This window comes from Rattus norvegicus, chromosome 14, assembly GCF_021556685.1.
Source record: "Rattus norvegicus strain SHRSP/BbbUtx chromosome 14, alternate assembly SHRSP_T2T, whole genome shotgun sequence".
Lineage (NCBI taxonomy): Eukaryota > Metazoa > Chordata > Mammalia > Rodentia > Muridae > Rattus > Rattus norvegicus.
The window spans coordinates 91,278,675-91,301,629 of NC_141547.1; the positions used below are offsets into that span (position 1 = coordinate 91,278,675).

At 42.0% G+C, this 22,955-nt stretch overlaps 1 protein-coding gene across 23 annotated transcripts in view; it reads right to left on the minus strand.

The window, feature by feature from the left end:
* The window catches only part of Cobl (cordon-bleu WH2 repeat protein), a 246,422-nt gene that overhangs the window by 33,627 nt on the left and 189,840 nt on the right, over window positions 1-22,955 (minus strand). For all 23 annotated transcript variants that reach the window (XM_087583462.1, XM_087583454.1, XM_087583457.1 and 20 more), the window contains 1 exon segment: window positions 8,933-9,242. In XM_087583462.1, the coding sequence (XP_087439588.1) occupies window positions 8,933-9,242 (310 nt within the window).

Consider the following 22,955-nt stretch of genomic DNA (forward strand, 5'->3'; position numbering starts at 1 on the left):
TTGTATGTATAAATCATAGTATTGCAATACTCACAAATGGTCTGCAAGGTAAGTGGTGTTGTCACTGTCATTGTTTGGATAGGAAACCGTAAAAAAGAGAGACCCACTGACATGTGCAAGGTCACAAAGCATTCAAAGACAGGTGGCACTTGTCCCAAAGCTTGAGTGAGGGTTGCCTGCATTGACCAGGTGGCCTAGCCATGTCTAGGGTCACGGGGGACAATGTGGCCCCCTGTGGCACAGGGCATCCTAAGATATGCATCCTGCTGCTTAGGATGGCAAGGTCATGATTTATTTGCGTCACAGGGACAATGGCATATGTGAGACAAATGCTGCCAAAACAATTTGAGGGCTGCCTCTGCGAGGGCCTTTGCCTCCGTTTTCCTATTGTGCAGAAAACCCAGACATGTCTATGGCAATTGTCTGTCTTCAGCGAGAGCTGAAGGTTCCTTTCCGCTGATTGTTAAAATTGAGGACCAATTTCCATCATTGCTAATCAGGCCCAGATAATGATGCATGAAATGTGCCTTGTACAATCCTCACTTACGCAGCAAAATTTTTATTCTAATAAACGAGTCTTTCTTTCTGAGTGACTATGTCCATTTGGGAGCCAGGAAGTAGCTTCAAGATTGGTCTCGGCTAATGTCCTCTGACAGGCTAGACAAAAGGGGCTGGTGAGAGATGTGTGTGCACGCAGACCAATTAATAAGGACCACAAGAGGTGCACAATTGTCCTTCCCACTGCTTTGCTTTTGGCCTTTAATTGTTTCAGTGCAGTTTGCTAAAAGCTGTTTCTCTTTCAGGGAATGTGATGGAAAGAGTAGCTCGAATATTTGCTACACTGTACTGCAGAGGACAATATGGAAACTGCTAGGCAAAATGGCATTTGATATGTGAAACAAATCACTTTTAGATTTATACTTGTAGTTAAGGGTGCTTATATACTATGCATATGTATACTTTTATATCAGAGTGTTTGCCTTTGTTCACAAAGAATACATGGTTCTATCACTCAGGAGACACTGAAGATTGCGTTTAAGAGTTAAGCCTAAATCCCACCATTTTTAAACATAAATGTTAAACTAGAAAAGAAGTCACGTTGAACTAGGGAAACTGCAGTGAGCACAGCAAACGCAGGCACCTGCTGCTGGTTTAAACGGAGAGCAATATGGAATCACATATCAATAAGCACTTTATCTTTGTAGGGAAGCGATTCCGTGGAAGGGGAAGATATAAACGTAACAGTGTTCATTGTATTCTGTGGGGAAATCTAAAATATTCAGCAGTCAGGAGAGCTACATTGGAAAGGGCAATAAAAATCAGTAACTCTGGTGTCAGAGAGCCTGTGGAGAAATACAGTCCAATCAGTAACCATGACAATCAGAGAGCCTACGGAGAAATACCAACTAATGCTGCTTCTAGCACAGTACATGGAAAAAAAAAAGAACCCCAAGACGCGGAACTATATATAGGATAACTGCGATGCTATAACCTACATATGTCTGTGGACAAGAGTGAGCCAGGCGTGAGTCAGTGTGCTTTTTTGCAAAGGAGAAATCTTAGAGACATTTACTACAACGTATCTTGTGTGTGACAAAGCAATTTTTTTTTAAAAAAGCTTATGGATTTGGGTGCTCTTTTGTGCATGATGAGCATGAAGATTTTTGAGACAGAGACTCTCTAGAGTTTTCTACGTGCGTCACTGAGCTCCAAGGCTCCTCCTGTCTCTGTCTCCACTGTAACAGAATTAAAAACATTGGATCCTTTTTTTTTTTTTTTTAAATGCAGGTTCTGGAGACTGAACTCAGTTCTTCATGCTCACTTGGCCAGCCACTTTACTGGATGAAATATTCCCCCAAGCCCGATAAACATATTTATAAATTTTTCATTATTTATTTACATCCCAAGCACTGCCCCTTCCCATCTCCCCTCACTGAGTCTGATAAACCTATTTTAATGTGCAAAATTTTAAATGTTATTTTCAGACTCCAGTTAATTATTCTTTTTTGTTGTCACTGTAAAAGAGTTTAAATGCCTCTTCATATAAATGGTATGCAAAACCTTGTTTCCTATAGGAGACTGCTGGGCCCTGGCTCTCACCAGCCATGAGGGGGAAAGCTACAGTTCAGAGAAGACTTGGTCCTTCACCATACTCCTACCTAACCCAGGATTGATCAGTGTCAAGTACTCTAGCCATCAGTAGCTCAGCTCTAGGTGTGTGGGCTTTCTCAGTTTCCTCCCTGTATCCAGAACTGTCTTGCTCAAGAATGAGAGTTCTATACTACTAAGGGTAGCCCTTTCCCTATGTCCTTTTTTCCTGACCAGTCCATTTCCTCTTACTGCCTCTGCTTCCCTAGCCTCCACCCCCTAATGCTAGCACCCAATGCTTCCCTGGTACTCTCCGGTATCCTGGAGAGATTTACATCCTTACGGTCATACTTATTCAGGAAGAGGAGTAGACATATGCCAGAAGTAGCCAACCTCGGTGCCTTGTAGAGTGCAAAAAAGTCTAACCACTGCCAGGCCCTTGGCTGATGTTCCTTAGAAAGCTGCCAAGTCCCTGAAATCTCTAAACAAGGTAGCAGTGTGGTCCTCTTACTGCTTCTTCGGCTCCGTCTACTTCAGATGTACCCCAAGGATTGCTATTTTCAGGGCCTGAGCTTCTCCATGAAGGGATATCAAGTCAAGGAGGTCAAAGCCAATGGCAATTTTCCAATTTTGTTTTCCTATCTGAGATTTCTGGGAGTAGGGATCCAGTGATTTTGTTTTTCCTGTGTGTTCATCTCCACTGTCGCAAAGGGTTGCACTGATGCATGATACTGGCGTTCCTCTTTGACATTTACCTGGACTTACAGAGTAGCTCCCTATGGGCTTCCAGGACAGCACAAAGGCATGTGTCATTGAAGAGTGCCTAGTGGGTAGAAAGCAAGCCATCTGCTGACATAAAGCAAATGTGCCCGGATGGTGCATTCCCAGGCTTCGTCCCCCACCCTCAAGTATGACTAAATCTTAAGATAGAGGTCCTATTGGCAGTTTCTTGTGGCTGGAGACCAAGAAAAGAGAAGGCAAACAATCACTCAGTGGCCATTTTGCTATCAGCCTGCACATGTTGAATAAACACAGCCAGCTCTATTTTCTCACACAGAATTGGAGGCAGTGACTGCAGAGAGTGTGATAATGTTTATGTTACTGCTGCACAAGGTATGAGGGAAAAGCAGAGAGCACTAAGGATTCTCAATGCCATCCGTCTGGGAGGCTCATCTGCCTCATATGTACAGCCCTTTGGGAGTCAGGAGGGTATGCCTCTCATCCAGCTGTGGCAGCTTTGGTCCAGCTTGGCCTTAGCACTGTTTATGTAGCTCCAGGAAGATGAGAACAGGGCACTGTCCTGTCTATTCAGTGCTGGGACAAATAGGAGCTTGCTGAGTTTTCCCTTCTACTTGCTATTAGAAAGAAAAAAGTCAACAGCATAATTCTGACTCGTGGCGCATTTTGGATCTGGTTGAGTTTCTTTGAAGAAATATATACAACTGTGAAAAGTGTCTGAGAGGATAATCATGGCGTTTTTAGAGAGCAGTCTAATCTGCCTATGAAGACCAAAGTAACCCCTGTGACTGCAAAATGATTAGGACAGCCTGGAGGTAGAAGGCCTGGGAAACTGGATGACTGTCACACATGCTTGACCCCTCATTGCAGTTGTAAGTGTTCCCCAGTGATAAGGCTTCAGATTTTAACACTAGTGTGTAAAACATTGGGGGTCATGTATGTGATTTTAGATCTTCTTGTGGTCTTACTGAAAGGAGAGAAGTGAAGGCAATTTTAATTGCTCTAAGTTTAGCTTTATCTATTCATGCGATTAATACATTTCTTTACTGAGCACTAGATTTGGTGAATACACGTACAAACTATTCTGATGTGAACAGCCATGTGGCCAGCGCTTATCAGCTAATATGACTAGTGGCTACAGTACAGTACTCCATCTTTTTCTCCAGTATTAAAGATCACATCAGGGCCTCATGCGTAGAAAGCAAGCACTCTGCCAAATGATTGGTATCCCCAGTGACTTCTATATTCTTGTGTGTTCTAGCACTACTCTGAAAGACTGTACAATACACAACCTGCTTCTAACTATTCCCATGGCTTCTGAGTGCTGATGGATATGAATGCTCAGGGGTTCACATATTGTTGTTGTTTTTAAATGCTCCTGTGGTCACACAGTATCCAAGACTCCAGGTATTATGGTCTGCATTATATGGATGACTTCCAAAAACTTTTGTGACCACAGTTCCTGGAGTTCTAGTTTAGGGATCCAGATGATGTAGAAATTCAGGACCCGTGTCCCTACTGAGTCTCAGTCTGCATGCAAGGCTACTTTGGAACTGAATGCCTGCAAGTAGGGGAAGAATTTCTCTCAGACTGCACTTGGGAATGTCTCTACTATCATTTACCAACAAATTGAGGCCAGGAAGGTCTTTGAAGGGTTGTCATGTAGAGAGTGAGGCAATGGGTGGGAGAAGGGTCCCTCTTCACCGGAAGAAACAACGAAACTGCACGTCTTCTCTTCACACATAGACACAATTTTAAAATGGATCCTCTGAACAATTTCATACTGTATGTAATGTCTTCACTCCCATTCCCTTCTCCTATCCTCTTCACGGTCCTGCTGAACCCTTATTCTTCCCAACAGGGCCTTCCATTTCCATGTGTCTAATTTTTTTCTGTTACTCGGGACCCCACTGAGTTTAATTAGCTTAATGACTGTGACCAGGGGTGGGAGACTGTTTCTTAGAACATGGGCAACTTACTAGTAGACACAGCACTAAGGAAAAGTGACGTTCCCTTCCCTCAGCAACCACAGCTTCTGACAATGTGAGATGGGTGGGGTTTCGTGACCCCTCCTCCAAACATGATGGATTGTGGACAGGGTCCATTTTGTGTAGGTCTTTGATGGGTAACTGTAGCTGATGTGAGTTCATGGGCACCATGGTCATGCCATGTAGAGCAGACAGTGTTTCCCAAGGCTACTCCTCATCTTCTGGCTCATTCTCCCTACTGTCTTTTGGGGTGCAGAAGCTATAATGTGTTGTCTACTTTGGATGGCACAGCATGTGACTACATTTGGCTCCACTTTTGAGAAAAACTCAAATCTACACGGTTATCTTTCTTATTCACATCTTACAGCAACTTTCATAACTAATGAAAAGGAACCTTAGAATTGGAGTTTTGTGATGCTGATACATAGATAGATAAATTGCCTGATGACAGCCTCATTGTTTAGGGTTCCACTATTTAGAAATATTGCAAGTTCCATTCTTAGTCCTCTCAGAGTGGGAGAAGCAACATCCACTCTGCTTTTCCCTTGTCTGTCTATTATTTCTATTCGAACAAAGATGTTATAGTTTGAAGAGGAGGCAAGCAGAGCTGGAAATGGTCATAGAGCTTTTTCAACAAATCCTACTTCTCTTTTTCTTCCATGAATTGTAAGTGACAACAACAGCAACAATAATGATCTCGGTTACCAATGTTGAAGGCTGGCAATATGCCAGGCCCTGTTCTAAGAGGGAGCACTACATATCTCAATTTTACTGAGGAAGAAAGAAAAGGGAAGAATGGATTTGTAAGCCACAGGCACACGTTTGTCTAGCTATTCTTTCAGAATAAGTAATGTTGGCCCTAGTTAAGGATAAAGGAACAGATTCATAAGCACACCCAGCATTAATTGTAGTTATCTCTCAGGGAAAAGTCAGTCACGAAGCTCAAATGCTCCTCTTGGGTGTTCCCAGAAAAAGGGATCACAACCACATTCATAGTCCATTTGTGTGTGTGCGTGCGTGCGTGCGTGCGTGCGTGTGCGTGCGCGCGTGCGTGTGTGTGTGTGTGTGTGTGTGTGTGTGTGTGTGTGTACATGCACCTTTTGGCCAGACTTCCTCTTGGGAATGTATCTTGTGTACCAAGTTTAGAGAAAGACAATGGAAAGTTGATGGCCCAATTACAGGGTGAAGTTTGAATTCAGGGCAGTGAAAAGTTTGCAAGTGGATGTAATCGGATGAGTTGATGGAAAAACATCCTCTTTTCAAACTGTACCAGATATAACCACCTGGAATTGTGGTCAACCATTCTCAGTTGCTTTACTTCTCTTTTTAGAAAACAGAGTTTTACTACTGAGGTTCTTAAACTTAAAACCGAGGCTCCTGGGATACTGGGTGGGACTCATCTATACCAGCAGCAATGGAGAAGCAGCCATAGTGGCAATGAGCTAACTCTAACCACAGCCATACCAAATCGAAGCCATAAGTTTATCACCTGTCCGTCCCAGGGAAAAAGAATAGCCAGTAGCAGAGTGACTGAGCCTCGTGGTATTCTTGGACAGGTACTTGGGAGAATATAACATTTGTGTCAAAGTTTTAAACATGCAAACCCAGGTAATCTTATCCACCCTCCCCCAAATAAAAATGCTTTCAACATGTAAAGACAAGAGAAAGGAGCCAACTGTGAAAACCAGGACTTCTGAGCTTTTAAGAGTCATATTTCAGTTTTACATGATTTTCAAATAGCATTTAGCGACTTTCTGAGCAATGGAGGTGTGACAACGGAAGATCTAAGTTTAAAAGCACAAGCAATCCTTAATTCCCTCGTGACCAATCCCATGCTGGATTTCTTGCACATTGAGGTCATGTATGACAACTTACTAGAATCCATTCTAATCCTAGAGTCCTAACCTTGCTTGTTATGACAAAAAAGTAACTTCTGATCTCCCCAAGCTCCTAAGGTCTGGCATTCAGAGGTGATGGAGAGGGACACAACATAGCCTAGTCTCGTACCTGCTTCTGCCTTATCCAGGTCGAACCCCTTTGGGAACACAAATAGATATCTCAAGAAAAGTTGCAGGAACTAGTTACTGGATTGGAATAATTCTGGGTAGAGCCAGGAATGTGGAAAGAGAGACGAATATTAGCTACCCAGAACAGAGGTCATGCCTGTGGGGTACACATGACACAGGGGAAGAAAGGTGCTACAAAGTGGCAGAATGTTGTATGTGTCCTCCATAGGAGGCTGCCCAGAAATACATTCCTTATTACTGTGTCAACCACTGGTTTCTGAATACTGATACCGCTGTCTGTCTGTGTCTCTCTCTGTCTCTGTCTCTGTCTCTGTCTCTGTCTCTCTCTCTCTCTCTCTCTCTCTGTGTGTGTGTGTGTGTGTGTGTGTGTGTGTGTGTGTGTGTCGCCAAGATCAAGGGCACTGCCCTGTGAATTCTGTTCCCTCACAATGTTAACTTGATTATGGGCTACTCCTATCCTCTGGAACAAGCTGTAATCTCCTTAACTGACCATTCACACTCACAGTTTGGATAAGTGAAAGATACCTACTTCACCATCCCACCATTCCCACCTGCATTCTTCTGAGAAGTCACCTTCTATGGTTGATTTGAACCACAAGCCTGACTCTGCCTCTTCTGTCTTTTTTCACACCCTGACTGTGGTATTCTGTGGATCTGGACATAAAACGTATCGTTCTCTAGAAGGAGCTACTTAATTTTTACGGTTATGAGTGTTTTGACTGCATGCATGCGTACACAGATACGTACATGCATATACCTGGTACCTGCAAAGGTGAGAAGAGGGTGCTTGATCCCTCAGGCTACAGTTGCAGATAGTTGCTAGCCACCACGTGAGTGCTGAGAACGGTCATTGTCTCCTCTGCAAGATCAACTGGTGCTCTTAACCATGCCAGCCCCAAAGTCATTACTTTCTGTAAGAGACTCAATCTCTCTCTAGCCACATGACTCAGGTATCTGCAGTGTGAACTGGTGGGAAGTGGAACTGAATAGGGTTCTCGAACAGTGCTTAAGGGAGCACTCATCCTAAAGACCACATGGGGGCCTCTTGTAGGGGCATGTTTAAACTGACGTCCTTCTCGACAAAGTATTCAAGATCTTCTAATAGCCCACTGAAGCTAGAAGGAGGATATCATGGCTTCCCAAATATGTTTGCACACAGACCTATTTGAAGTACTATAGTACAAGGAATATCTGAATAGTGTCTACATCTGAAAGTTTATAGACGGTCATTCAGGTAATAGGAAGGACTTCTTAAATATGCAGAGCCGATATGCATTTTGAAGGCAAGGACAAGGACACACTCAACCATATGATATGGGGAGATTATTGTACAATCTAAAACAGCAAAGTGAAATTCAAGGGGCGGATTTAGAGACTCCCCATGTCAAACAGCCACTGAAGAAGTTACTACTTCAACTTCAAAAATGGCGTCACACACACCTTTTAAAGGATGTAGTATACAAAAAAATGTCCTAAAAAGTAAGATCAAGTTGTTATGAAACGATTGTTCGTTATCTTTACTATCCAAGGATTGTACATTGAAAACACTTGAGATACTACTTGAAACCTATGGCATCAGGAAAGCTTAGAAATCCTACTCTCCATATACACACGCAGAAGTTGGATGTCAGGGTGCCACGGACACACAGACAATGTATTTGCTGGTATTCTGTGGAGATGATGAACTGTTCTGATGATCTAACTTTTCCTCTATTCAACTCTCTGTATTAAACAGAAACATACGTGCACTTTGCTTATCATTTCTATCCCTGAAAATCTGGTTTAATATTAATACAAAAAAATACATGAGTGTGACTTTTAACATTATTGAGTCAAAAAGTATACCGCAAGTACAGCGCCATTGGATCCCGTGTCAAGGTACACTAAGCATTCTAATTTATTGTTAAAAAGTATCTTCATGTCTACACACAGCATGAAGACAGAACTGGAGATAAACTGCAAATGAGGGTGGGAAGAGATCTATGGGAGGCATCTGGTACTGGGGTGTCAATTATCATTCTTTGGTGATCACTGTCACAAAAGCTTCTGTCACTGAGATCTAGGAGGCACATTACTCATTTCGTGACTTACCTTAAAATTGAGCTTCCTGAGCCATGTTTCCCCCATGATGGGCTCTTTTGGGGACCCAGTTCTGGTGTTCCAGCCAGGTCCTGGTCACTGCAGTCCTCCTGGTCTGTGGACCATTTATCCTTAGATCTCATGCTATCTTGTTGTGAGTCCAGGGAGATGACATCTGAGGGAGAGCTCATGACCCCTGAGTCTTCGGTTGTGTCCTCCGATGCAAAACAGCTGCCCACAGATGCCGTCTCCTCAGCCTCCGCGGGCACCTGTGAGACTCCACCCATGCTGCAGTGGCTGCCAGGCCCCAGAGGCAGACTCACTGGAGAGGACATAGAAAGACAGGTCAACAGAAGCCACTCGGAGTGTCATGCTGCCTAACATGGGCCACATCCTTTCCACCCTGAAATGTGTGACTCAGGGATATCCAAATAAGGAAAGCCCTTTGCCAAACCTCTGTATTCTCTAGAACATTTTAACTCTGAAGGAGCCTTATGAAACTATCCCATAAAAACCTGGGCACTTGATTGGTTGCTCTTTTTTCTATTGATCTTTGTAGTGCTGAGGATTTAACTAGATTACTGCACATGCTAAGGAAGTGTTCTGCCAAGGAGCTACATCTTCAAACCCTTAATTAGCCCTTTAAACATGCACCCTCTAGGCAATTGTGGGGAGTAAATATTCAAACTAGTGATGATGAAGGCAATTTTTTTGTAGTCTGACTTCTGACTTAAAATGACTTCATACCTATTAACATACACACACACATTATGTATATAACACGTAATGAAAAATGGGTCCGTAAAGCTTTAAAAAGAGCAAGGAAGGGTATATAAAAGGGCTTGGAGGGAGGGAAGGGAGAAATGAATTATGATTTCAAACACAGGAATAATAAGGATGACTCTCTTAAACAAACAGGCAAACAAAAACATGAGGAATGGACAGAAACAGACCATTCTGGTATAGGACCTGCTGACCAGCAACCTTACAGAATAATGTTGTAAATGTGGTCTGTGTGTTAACGACATTCCTCCTCAACATTCCGACCTGTCTTATGTTGATACTTGAGACAGCATGAGTTTTTGTGTGAGTAAGAGATGGGCCTGGAAGGGAAGGTAAAATGAGAAAGTCTCAGAACCCAAGAATCAGCGTTGAGGTCTTTGAGCGTTAAACAGAGGCACACAAGGAGTTGGTGAGCTGAGCTGTATATGTGACTTCCTGCTGAATTTAGAGTTCCTCTCTATTGAGACCTGACAGGGAACCCTACAGCCATCTTGCTAACTGGAGACATGTTAAGTATCGATCGGGAGAGGTCACTCTCTTCTCTTCCAGAGTGTCAGAAAGGTGTGTGCGTAGAGCTCTAACTCCCGGGATATCTGCCCACCACTTTAGGCTACTGGAACTCAGGAGCTGCAGTTGAGTCCGTAGACATGGAGTTTTCTCACCCTAAGATCTGAGACTAGAACCATGTACTGTGTTCCAAACTTGCTCTCCTTCCTGTAAACCAGCCCCTAGGTTTGCTATGTGATCACACATATGTGAGAGTGTACACGCCAATGATATTACTGTGCATTCCTGTGGACCATACCCCAGATCTCTAAACATTATATCCTAACAGCAACTGATGGCATAGAATTAACATACCAAAGGGAAATCCCTCCATGTGCTGCTTTATGTGAGGTCTTGAACAAAAGACAACCATTAAAAGTGAACAGTTTATAAGAATACAAATTTCACACAAAAAAAGAGCTCAAAGCAAATGTAGAAATACAGGGGGGTGGGGGTTGGGAAAGGCACAAATGCAGAAGGCAATGCATTACATTTCATAACAAGAATGGTTTTTCTGGATTCTTTCTTTAGGCTGTCCTGGGGGCTCAGCATCCTCCTGCCTCAGCTCCTTCATTGCTTGGAATCACAGGTTTGCATCATCATGCCCAGCTGCAAAACTGGACAGAAGGACTGTAGAAGAGGCACTGCCTGTGTGTGGTGATAGCTAATGTCAACCTGACAGGATCTATGAGGGATCGGGATCAGGGCAAGTCTATGAAGGGATTTCTAATTCCGGTTAACTGAAGTAACTGAGGCCGGGAGACCCCCCCCCCAACCCCGCTTATGTGTGGGTTGACATCACTGGGTGAGCCACAGTGATGGATTAGATGATAAGATAGCAAGCTGAACAGCAACACTCCCTTCTGTTTTCTGAGTTCTGATGCTAGGCAACCGGATACCTCATGTCCCTGCTGCCATGCCTTCCCTACCACAATGGCTACACCCTAGAACTGTGAGCCAAAATAAATCCGTCCTCCTTTATGTTCCCCCCTCTCGGGAATTTTACCACAGGCATGAGAAAAAAAATCAATGCACATGAACTTACACAACCTACATAACATTCTTGTCTGCTGTTTGGTGAAAAGCTTTGAAACTGTTCTCTCCGCACAGCCTTTGAACCAGTTCCTAGGCCACCCACTCCAGCTATCAATCCCCGCTCAGGATTCTGATCCCTTGAAGCCACATAACCAGACTCCACGGGCAGGGTCTCCTAGCTGCCGTCCACTTCTCCCTTCCTTTGGCCTTCTTGTTGCCCTTTTTGGCTCTATGAATCATACTTAAGTCCTTAGACTTGTGCGGGAAACATTTTACTATTAACTGAACTATTTCCCCAGTCCCCACCCATACTGTGATTTGAAAACTGCTTTTGCTATGGAGCAGTTTCAGACATGAGTTTTGACCGTTTGTACTGAGCATTACCCTCTTTGGGGCCCTTCCCACTGCTGGTGGCGAACCTCTTCCTCTCAGCCTTCATATTTTTCCTCTTTGCTTGTGGCCCACTGTGTGGAATTGGGATTATTTTTATGGGTGTGGAAGGGCTAGTTTTCGGAGCAGCTCTTGCCTTGACTTTGGCCACCATCACTAAATAAACAGGTTGTTATGGTTTGAGTGTGAGTGGCCCCCATAGGCTCATTTATTTGAATGTTTCAGTCCCAGTTGGTAGGCTGCAAGACAGGCTCAAGTGGTGTGGTATGGCCTTGTTGGAGGAGATGTGTCACTGGGGGTGAGCTTTGAGGTTTCAAGAGCCTACATTAGGCTCACTGTCCTTTTACCTACAACCTATGGGTCAGATACAAGTTCTCAACCCATTGCTCTAGTTCCATATCTGCCTCAGTGCTGCTATGCTCCCTGCCAAGACGCAAATGGACTAATCCTCTGAAACTGTGAGCCACCCTGGAATTAAATGCTTTCTTTTCATAAGCTGCCTCGGTCATAGTGTCTCTTCACAGCCATACAACAGTAGCTAGATCACAGTCCAAATAAACTTGATAATTAGTTGTCTATGCTGAATAAAAACATCTGGAAACAGTGAAGAATAAAGGATAAAAGTTTGGGATTCAAATTCTAACTAACTTGTTTATTGGCTCCCCACAGTGCTGTACTGTCACTACAGGATCTCTATTTCCAGGCGGCCGCTAGGATGGTGCAGAGTTCATGACTGGGACCCGGGAACATAGTTTTCAAGCCCAACTCAGTTTATGTAGGGACAGGCACACAATGAGTGACAACTGTCATGAACTTTCTACAGGCCAAGTGAGGGAGACTGGAGTGAGAAGGGCTTTGCAGATGGGAGGTGACACATAAATATCCAGTGCTGTGCATAGTCTCGCTCATCTCTGCATTAGTTACTGCTGCTCTGAAGTCATCTCTCAGCTGGCCCTACAGGAAGTGTGACTGTTCAGGACACAGAGGTTGCCCTGGCTCTAGGATCCTTTGGACTCAGAGGTATCACTTATGGAAGGGGGAGTCCATCTTACCTCCACCATTTTTCTCGCCAGCTAGGGAAATGTCAAATGTATCTCTATTCAGGACCTGCACGTTAAGCCCTTTAAGAAGACGTCATGTTGAGTGCTAAGGCCAAAGTTCCTCTCTCGCCTAGACAGACCTTCCATTTCCCGTGGGTGATGTTCTTACAGGCAGAAGCTAGGATATAGTTGTGTCACACCATCTATGCCTGGGGGTGGACAGACAGAGCCAACCAGATGCATGTGAGAAGAACCTTTTGAGGCTTTATCTGAGTCTCCCAGGAGAAGTCACATGGTAATTAAAATGGCAACTGTACAGATGGATATGGGTGCCAGGCCTGGGTAGGTCAGTGGTACCTTGCTCACACTACAGGGCAGGCAGAGCTATGGTGAAGGAAGGGCCACATCTGCAGAGGCTTTGTAGAGGGCTCTTAGGGCTACATGAACATTTTCCTGGACCCCATCTTGGGAAGCAAAGCAGTGCATAGTTTCAGAGAGGTACAAATGCCTCTCTAAGGCCAATCTCAATTGGCATCATTTGTAGGTAATTTCTGATCATTTGAGCCAATTTTGTTTGACTCCTATGCTATGAGCCTTTTCTTCTGGCTAGCTTCAAAGAGTAACCGCCTGAACCTTAACATTTTCTTTTACAATTTCTTAAGGAGATAATGATTAAAGGTGCCTCTTCCCTGCCAGTTCTAAGAAGAAACGAAGAAGCTGGAGTTGTGCTGACTGTGTGGTCATCTGTGTTCTACCCTTTCTATATGTAGCTTCCAGCCTTCACACCTGAATTCCAAGAGCACTGAATTCAGAGTCTGAAGCACACACTCCAGACCAAGTTCTACTCTGAATTCTGGACACTCCTCTTGCCATTCTGTAAGATAAGTACAAGATGGTCCTTATAATCTCTAGAATCTGGTAGACTCAGAATGCTCTTTGAAATCTCAAACTAAAACATGGCAAAGGCTCGTTTATTGTTTTCCAATAATTAGTACTGTACCTTAAGAGTGGATAGCATCATTCTACCTTTGTGTGTGTGTGTGTGTGTGTGTGTGTGTGTGTGTGTGTGTGTGAGTGAGAGAGAGAGAGAGAGAGAGAGAGAGAGGAGAGAGAGAGAGAGAGAGAGGAGTCTTTTCTATGAAGATGTGAAGAACCTTTTTTGAACTCAAATGCAAAGTATTTGGAAATGAGAAAACACATTTTGTATTTAGTGGGAGTCGCTAATATAAATTCGTAATTAAGTTCTCTTCCAGATGAGCAACCATTGAACCTAATCCTTCCTCTATTTGCTTAAAGACAGAATTCACACAGGGACTTTGGTAATATTTATAGTTCAAGTATAAGGATTTAATGCTAAGGGTTACTAACTGGCAGATCAAAACTAGACAATTACTGTCAGCGTTGTTGTTCATTTATACACATCTCTCATGACATCAACAGGGGAAAAATATCAAGCCCTAAACATCAACCTCTTCAAGTAGACAATCCCTGATCTATGATGATTCCACTTAAAAAATTCAAATCTTGTACAGTGTAAAGCATGCATTTAAGATGACATTTTGAATACAGATCACTGTTGGGGGTCCCTGTTGGGGTCCAAGGCTCTCTTATGATGTTGCACAGTACATGAACTGTAGGCTAAGGAAGAAAATCACTGATACTCAACAGCATGTGGCGTTGACAAGCTAGAATGCTTGTAGGTCACATGTAGTAAACCCATTTCCACTTCTGAACTTCAAATGTCCTTATGTTCCTCAAAGACGAAATCCTATTAGCCATGGAGAAGCTATACTTACAATGGATTCATTTTCCCATTGTTATTTTGATCAACTAATATAAGTTAAAATTCTTATATATTTTTTTGGCTAGTCATTAAGAAAGAAGAGTCCTCAAGAGTTGATTTTATTAAATTTATAGGATCTAAATGAAAAAGATGAAATATTTCTGTGTCCCACACTGAGCCTTGGGGGTTCCATGCACTATCCAGGGCCCACAGTTGTAATTCATCCTTCATCTCCGCTGTCTTAGTTCCCTATGTTATATGTACTAGGAACAAGGGGAAAATAAGGAAAAGACTTCTAATCTAGTGGTGCGAAGTCACATGATGCATTTTCCCATGTTTTTCTGTATTTTCTAAGTAACTCTAAACCACCACGCTCTTCTTTCCTTTTTAAAGCAACTCCCAAAAATCACCATCATGAATTCAAGTGATTACAACAGGTTGTAACAGTTTTACTGTATTACAAACATTAACGCTTTCATATTAGTTCATATAAATGCTTCATTAATTAAAAGATTACAATCTGAAAGCTCAAAATGCCATTCACTGCATTTCCATGATCAGCACCCTCCATAGAAAAATGAATAAAAATTCCTCCTCTAACAGGCAGGGTTTTAGACCATGTCTCTTCATCCTTGAATTAATTTTCATTCCATAGTCTAATAAAGTCTGATCTTAATTGAATATACTTTTTGTTTGAGATATATTTTAAACACTTTTGTGTGAAGTATGTTCATAAGTGAAAGATAAATTTTCTACTTCTTTTCACTGTACGGTAATCCTATTAAAATCTTTTGTGTGCTGAGTCATTGCCATGATGATTAGTAGTCAAGGAAAAAAGCCTAAATATTTCCTTTTCCCCTGTGATGTTAGGCATCAACTTCAGGATTTTGTGTATTTTAGACAAGCATTCTACCACTGGGCTACACGCTCTGCTACACAAACACACTAAAAATGTTGACATTTACTAAACAAAATGGTAAAATACTGCTAATGAGTCTTATAATGAATCAAATGAGGCTTTTCTCCCCCACTGGTTGCCTGGAAAGGTCTGGAACCCTTCTTGCTAAAACGAGGCAGAGTTCAGCATGAATTGAATTCATAACTTTCATTTTCATCAGACACAAGCACCAAACGAACCTTGTTCGCACAGGCAGAGGTGAGATAAAGGAGTTTTCTTACGGCTACATTATTCCATTCAATTTTTCAAGAGCTCTTCTTCTGTTATATGCCAAAAATAATTGACCTGTCACAAAAATTATGTTTAATGATCTATAATTGGGCAGCATAGTCAGGTCCTTTATCAATTTGGTTGGAGAGAAAAACCGGAAAGTACCTGATATTCGGAAGCCTTCATTGTCGTTAGTATTATACATCTGCTTAACCACGTCAGTTTCTCCACTGGTTTAGTTAGGTCCTGACAGAGAGGCTTGTCTACTGCAGCCTAGTGAGGTTCCCAGGGCTAAAGGAGAGTGTCTGTATTTATACAGGAGAAGAGGAGTCTTTGCAAAGCCTGGACTTGTGAAGGAGACACGGAATGGTGCTGCTGTTCACATAAGTTGTAGAAAAGGTACAGGAAACCAAGAAGGGGCTCCCTTGAAAGAGCTGGAGATCTCCCAGGGAAACACATAATTGGTTAAAGACACACACAGTGTGGCACAGTGTGGCAGTTGAAGCTCTGCAGGGGATGAAGTGTGTAGGGAATGTTCAGGGATGGTAGTAAAGTGAACATTCGTTCTCAATAGGGGTGTCAGGAAGCTGACTTCTGAACCAGGTTTGGAGAAAACTTTTTGGAAGGTAGAGATGAACAGTCTAATGACAGGTGGGCTAATTTCCCACATGCAGCTTGGGAAATGTTCAGTCCTAGGGTTTTAGTATCTCATGTTACATACATGACTGAGTATGCACATATATGCAAATTCTCAGTGGTCTGTACAGGGGGCTGAGTTTAGGACTGATCTTTGAGAGAGCCTCTGTCATCAGTGTTTCATAGAAACTGCTCTCACTAGTTTCTGCCAACGCTGTGTTCTCTCACCAATCCTCACACGCTCATGAAGTGAAGTTCACTTGCTGCTCTTCAGAATTATTATTATCCTGTTTAGCCTGAGAGGAACTGTTTAGTGTCTCATCTGAAAGCCATTGTCAATTCATCCAGGCACCCAGGCCTCTGAAGACCATCCCATCCATGGTCTATATCAGGAAACTCAACATAGACCATGGCCATGTTTAAAATGAAAAGATGATGGAGACTTGGGAAGCACCGATGGACCCCAAAATACAGCTGTTTATCTTAAGAGTCAAATATTTTATTCTTTGTATTGACCTATCCTTAGCCCTTCGGCACATGAACTATGTCTAGTCCTAGAACCTCTAATGTATTATGAGAGTCTCAGCTTGAGGAAATGCAAACTTACTTCAGTGTAAGACAGAATTACATTCTCACTGCTATTACCCTTTCATTAGAAATATACATAAAGAACAGCTTCTGCTTCTGTCTGTCCAGTCTTCCTGACTTTCCTCCCTTCCTCCCTCCCTCCCTTCTTCCCTCCTTCTCTACCTCTCCATCATCCCACTATCTCATGGGCAGCCTATTCTTTATTTTCTGGGTGAGTCCATTATGCCTAACCAATCATAGCAACAAAAGGTAGAAGATAGGACAAAATGTGGCTAATGTGAAAAACTTGAGCATAACGACACGTCTGATTATGGATATGTGTTTGGAACTGGTTGTAGCAAAATCTTCTCATGACCTCTCTGTCAGAGCTATTCAAGAATCTAGTCTCATTCATCTTTGACAAATGGATTGGAAAAGTGAGTTTTAGATTAGTGCTAGCCATGTTAACTGGCATACGGCTTTTCCACTGGTTGGAATGAAGCATAATCCCCAGAAAGTTTCAGTTCATGGAGCCAGCATGCACACAGTAAAGACTTAACTCTTAGAATTTCAAGTTATATCAGCTAAACACACACACACACACACACACACACACACACACACACACTTTGATTACATCATTCAAGATATATAACTATCTAATAAATGTTTACATTTTCCTAAAGATACCCGTTTCAATTGTAGAAACCTTTATTTTCAAACCATAGTTATTTGATGGTTACACTACTCATGCCTTACCTTTTCTAAGGGCATTTGTTTGTATCACACATGAGTATAATCTAATTTAGGACAAGCTCAAGGAAACCCGAAGAATATGTTGGAAGGGTTCTTTTGTCAGACAGTAGGTCCATTGCCTCCTTACTCTGACCTTGAATACGGAGCAATCACAGTTGTGATTTAGAGACAAATCTTCCTTCCTGGAAGTCACACTCAGGCTCCTCTCTTTTTGGAAATCTGTATGCTAACATGGCATACAGATTATATAATCTCCCTGGAGAAAATTGTAGGATTTTTCTTTCTACATGTGGATATCAAAACCCTGACCAAAAGCTTCTAAATGTATGTGTTTTGAAACATGGACACTTAATTTCTATGAATGCTCTCAAAATTTATTTTAAACTATACTATAAAAAATTTGCAAAAAATATTCATACACCAAAAATAATAAGACCAAATCCAAATAAATACTATTCAACTAAACAAAGTTCTGTGCAGTTAGAGTAACTGCAAAATGGAAGGCACGAGCTTCTCTTGGGATTTTTACTGTTACTATCAAATATATTTTCATGGATTTATCTACCACCAAGAAGAAAAAAAATCTACATGTTTATATCTAGAAAAAAATAGCTTTATATCTTCTTTCACAATTTCCTCATACTTTTTGCCTGTACTCGGTTCTTCCCCATCCTCTAATGTTTAGTCTTTCTTGTTCTCTCTTTTGCCTCTAATACAGTACCCAGATATACATTTGATTACACACATACATATATTATGGGGTAGATTCTGCACGTGTGGAGAGTATATGCCCTCACTTAATAGTATCCATTCTAAGCCCATACATTTTCCTTAAATTTTGGTGATTCCATTTTTCTTCAGAGCTAAATTTTTATTATCAGTCCACCCAGTTGGTGGGTAGTTAGATTGATTTCAATTATTCGCCACAGTAAATAAAGCATCAATAAGCACAAAACACCTGGACCCCAATGTCTCCCTTGTAGGGCATGGAGTTCTCAGGGTGCAGGTCCAGGAGTGAAACAGCAGGGCCGCATGGGTAGACCTAATTTTAAGTTTTAGAGAAATTGCCAAACTTATTTACACAATGGCTGTGTTCATTTGCAACCCCTCCCTGCAAAACAGTGAATAAGGGTCTCCCCACTTCACATCCCCTCCAAACATTTGCTGTCAGACTTGATGATAGTCACTCTGACTGGAATGACGTAGTATTTCAGAGGAGTTTTTAATTTGTATTTTCCTGATCACTTTTATAAATAGTCACTGGTCATTTGATTCACCGTCCTCTCTCTTTCAGAGCTGTCTATTCCATTCATTTTCCCATTCATTGTCAGTTCTCATAGTAGTTCATTTCTGAAATTCTTTATGAATTCTGGATATTATCCCTCGGTTTGCAGTATAGCTGGTAAAGACTTTGTTCCCTGTTGGCCTGCTCTGCTGCTTTCTTTTTCCATTTGAGTAATAAAACTTTTATCTTTCTTACAGTCTCATCTGTTGATACTTGTGGTTAGTTTCTGTAGTACTGGTGTTCTATTAAAAAAGTTCACGCCTACCCCTGAATGTGTATATTTTGAAGGACGAATATGTAATTTTTATGAATGTTTTGATATGCATTTGTCTGTTCTAACAATGGTTTAATTATGTTTATTCATAGGATAATATATTGAAATTTTCTAAAGTAATAGTCTTTTAAAATTTTGTTCCATTTCTTAAGTTTTAAGTATACACACACACACACACACACACACACACACACACATTTTACAGTAAATTCCTTTAATCGATCTTTCTTTTATGCATTTAAAAAGTGGTCTGGCTGGGCATGGGTCTGGTACTTGTGAGGCAGGGAAATCTTTATGAGTACACTAGTCTTATCTACATAGTGAGTTTTAAGTGACTTGGAGCTACCCAGTAGGAGAGAGACAGAGGGGGGGGGAGGGAGAGAGAGAGAGAGAGAGAGAGAGAGAGAGAGAGAGAGAGAGAGAGAGAGAGAGGAGAGGGAAAGAGAGGGAGAGAGGAGAGAGAGGAGAGGGAGAGGGAAAGAGAGGGAGAGAGGAGAGAGAGGAGAGGGAGAGGGAGGAGAGGGAAAGAGAGGGGGAGAGAGAGAGGGAGAGAGGGAGAGGGAGGGAGAGAGAGAGGGAGAGAGGGAGAGGGAGGAGAGGGAAAGAGAGAGGGAGAGAGAGAGGGAGGAGAGGGAAAGAGAGAGGGAGGGAGGGAGAGAGGGAGAGGGAGAGAAAGAGAGGAAGGAAAAAGGAACACAGACAAAATAAAAGTGGTCTGATGATTCTTGGCTGCCTTTTATATTTGCTATGAGGAGGGCAGTAATGGCAGGAAGTTGGTTTCCTTGGCATTTGTGAATCTCAGTATATCCTTACTTTGGTACAAAAGCCTTAAGGACCACAGTCCTAGATGCTGCACATGGAACAGAGTTGGACTAATTAGAATTTCACTGCGCTGAAAGACAGCTTGACTTCTTGAGTAAACATTGACAAAGGTAACTGAGCTTCTAAATACGGTAGTCACAATATTGGTGTCGTTCACCAGTGCTTACACCCAATACCCTTCAAAGTAAGTTTCCATTTTATTTCTACACACTGTCCTTGTTGGATTGTTGTTGTTGTTGTTGTTAACTGGCCTAGACACAAGCTAAGTTTCCTGTAAAGAGGAACCTCAGCTGGGAAAATGGCTCCTTCAGATCGCCTACATGCAAGTGAGTCTTGCATTTTCTTGATTAATGGGTGATGTGGAAGGACTCTGCTCACTGCGGGTTGTGCCATCCAACAAGGCAGGCTGGGCAAGTCATGAGGGTCTAGTAGCAAGCAGTATTCTTCTACAGTTCCTGCTTTAGTTCCTGTCTCCACATTCCTGCCTTGACAGATTTCAGCGCTGAGCTGTGAGATGAAATAAATGCTTCCCTCCTCGAGTTGCTTTTGATTGAGATAGTTTATCACGGCAAGAGAAACTCCAACAAGACTCATGCCTTCTTTAGCATACAGTCAAATGGGATTCCTTGTTTTAAAAACCATGGTAATATTACAGCTTGAAAAGTAATCTACAGTATTTGCGCCTTGACTAATTACCATGAGATAGAGGTCAGGTCCACAAGGATACATTTGAGAGCCTCACCATAGACCTGGGTCTTTACAGTCTGTGTTATTCAAGTGGCTGGCATGTATCTCTCTTCTGTTTAATTCACATGACACCCCCAGCAGAGATACCATGATTCTTATTTTTCAAATTGTAAAAAAAAGTTGAACTAGGGAGATAGGTCAGCAGGCAAAGACATATGCTGTGAAGCCCTGCAACCTTAGTTTGATTGCCTAGACCTACAGAATAAAAGAGAACTGACTCTCAGATTTGTCCTCTGACCTTTACATATGCTGTATAACAACCATCCCTGCCACCCCCATACATACAGAGAAAAAACTAAATAGGTAAAAACATTTTAAAGTCCAACTAACAAATTATTTTTCCTACCCTTGAGGGTATGTGTGATAGAAACAGTCTGGCAGGCTCAGAAAAGTGGCAAGCATATTAAAAAGAATCACAAAAGCTCACTTAGGCAAGGATTAAATCAAGCAAGGCTCTTTCACCGAGAAAATGTAATCAGAACCTCTCCAGAATATTTGCAATTAAAATTTTCTAAGCTGAATGATCCTTTACATTCAGTTGAACAAGTTTTAGTCACATATATTCAAGGTTTTCAGAGTAGTTGAAAGTAATTTTTTTAAGAAAAACACTTCAAGTCTTTCCTAAGTACTTCTGCGGCCTCACCTCTGAATGGAACAGGAAGACTGGGAGTGGAGGACAGTAGCTGCTGCCAAGAACAAAAGGAAGCCTTCGTTTCCACTGTCAAAATAGAAACGGCCGTCTCCAAGTCGGCTAGTGTATAAAAACACGTGACTTTTATTTAATCAACACCTCAGAAAATTACCTTTGGCATTTGCCAAGTTGCTAAGGGGCTCGATTTGGAAGCGACTGTGACTCGGGTCTGTCAGAGAGGAGGCGAGTCATCGGTCACGTGGACAAGGCAAGCCATGAAAACTATCACCCCTGCACTTTCATAGTCACCATTAGGGCTTGAGGTTAGCGTTTGGGCCTACGTCTGCATGGCTGCCCATAAGGCACTGCAAGGGCTACCACTAATGATTTCAGTTCAATATAAAACTGGCCAAACAGAGAATATTTTTGTATGTTATACTGAACTGTCGTTAGAGGCTTTTCCTAGTAGAGACTTAATAGGTTTTTACAAAAGAAGTGTCTTCTTTAATTTGTTCTTAAATTTAGAACTCCCTTGCCCCTGAACACTTTCCATTTTTTATTGAGGAAATGAGTACTCTTTGATCCAGAGTCCACCATGCCTTGCACCTTAGGCTTTTAGGAAGATGAGAAACAGCAAATAATTTTTTTAGCATCTGTCTGTCTGTCCATCCATCCATCCATCCATCCATCCATCCATCATCTACTATCTTTCCAATCTAATCTATCACCTATCTATGCATCTATGTATCTATATATCTATCATCTATCTATGCATCTATTATCTGTCTACCATCTATTACCTATTTTCTACGTATCTATCATCTATATTACCTATGTAAATATGTATCTTGTATTTCTATAAATCTATCATCTATGTATCTATCTTCATCATCTATCTACTATCTATGCATGTATCATCTATCTATCTATCGTGTGTATGTGTGTATGGTGTATGTGTGTATGTGTGTATGTGTGTGTGTGTGTGTGTGTGTGTGTGTGTGTGTGTGCCCTGTGCAGGTCAGAGGATAGTTTGTGGGAGTGTTTGTTTCCATCCATCATATGGGTTCTAGCGATCGAACTTGGGTTGTCATACATAGGGGCATGTTTATTTGTTGAGCCATCTCACCAGGCCTACCAATCTACCAATTGAATTTTTATCGCTATTTTTTCTTGAGTCCCTTTCCCCTCTGTTTTCTGTCACACACACACACAAACACACACACACACACACACACACACACACACACACACACACGCTTTGAGGTCTCCTGGTTTATTGGGGAAAGATAGATTTTATTCTCACTTTTATTTCAAAAATAAAATCCCTATTCTAGAGTCTTCTAGGTTTGAACAATGCTCATGGTCCCTTTTGACATTTACTGCCATTTATAAAACATTTATATCTTTCTAATAGAAAAAGAGTCGCACTACTCTCTTACAAACACTATGAACCTTTGAGTACCCCCTTAAACAGCCCTGTCTGCCCTCTAAGACCACAAGTCTAGCAACTGTAAAACCAAGGTGTGTCTGGGGTTCGAGTATCTAACCTAGTGAGGAAGGCCTCCTACTGCT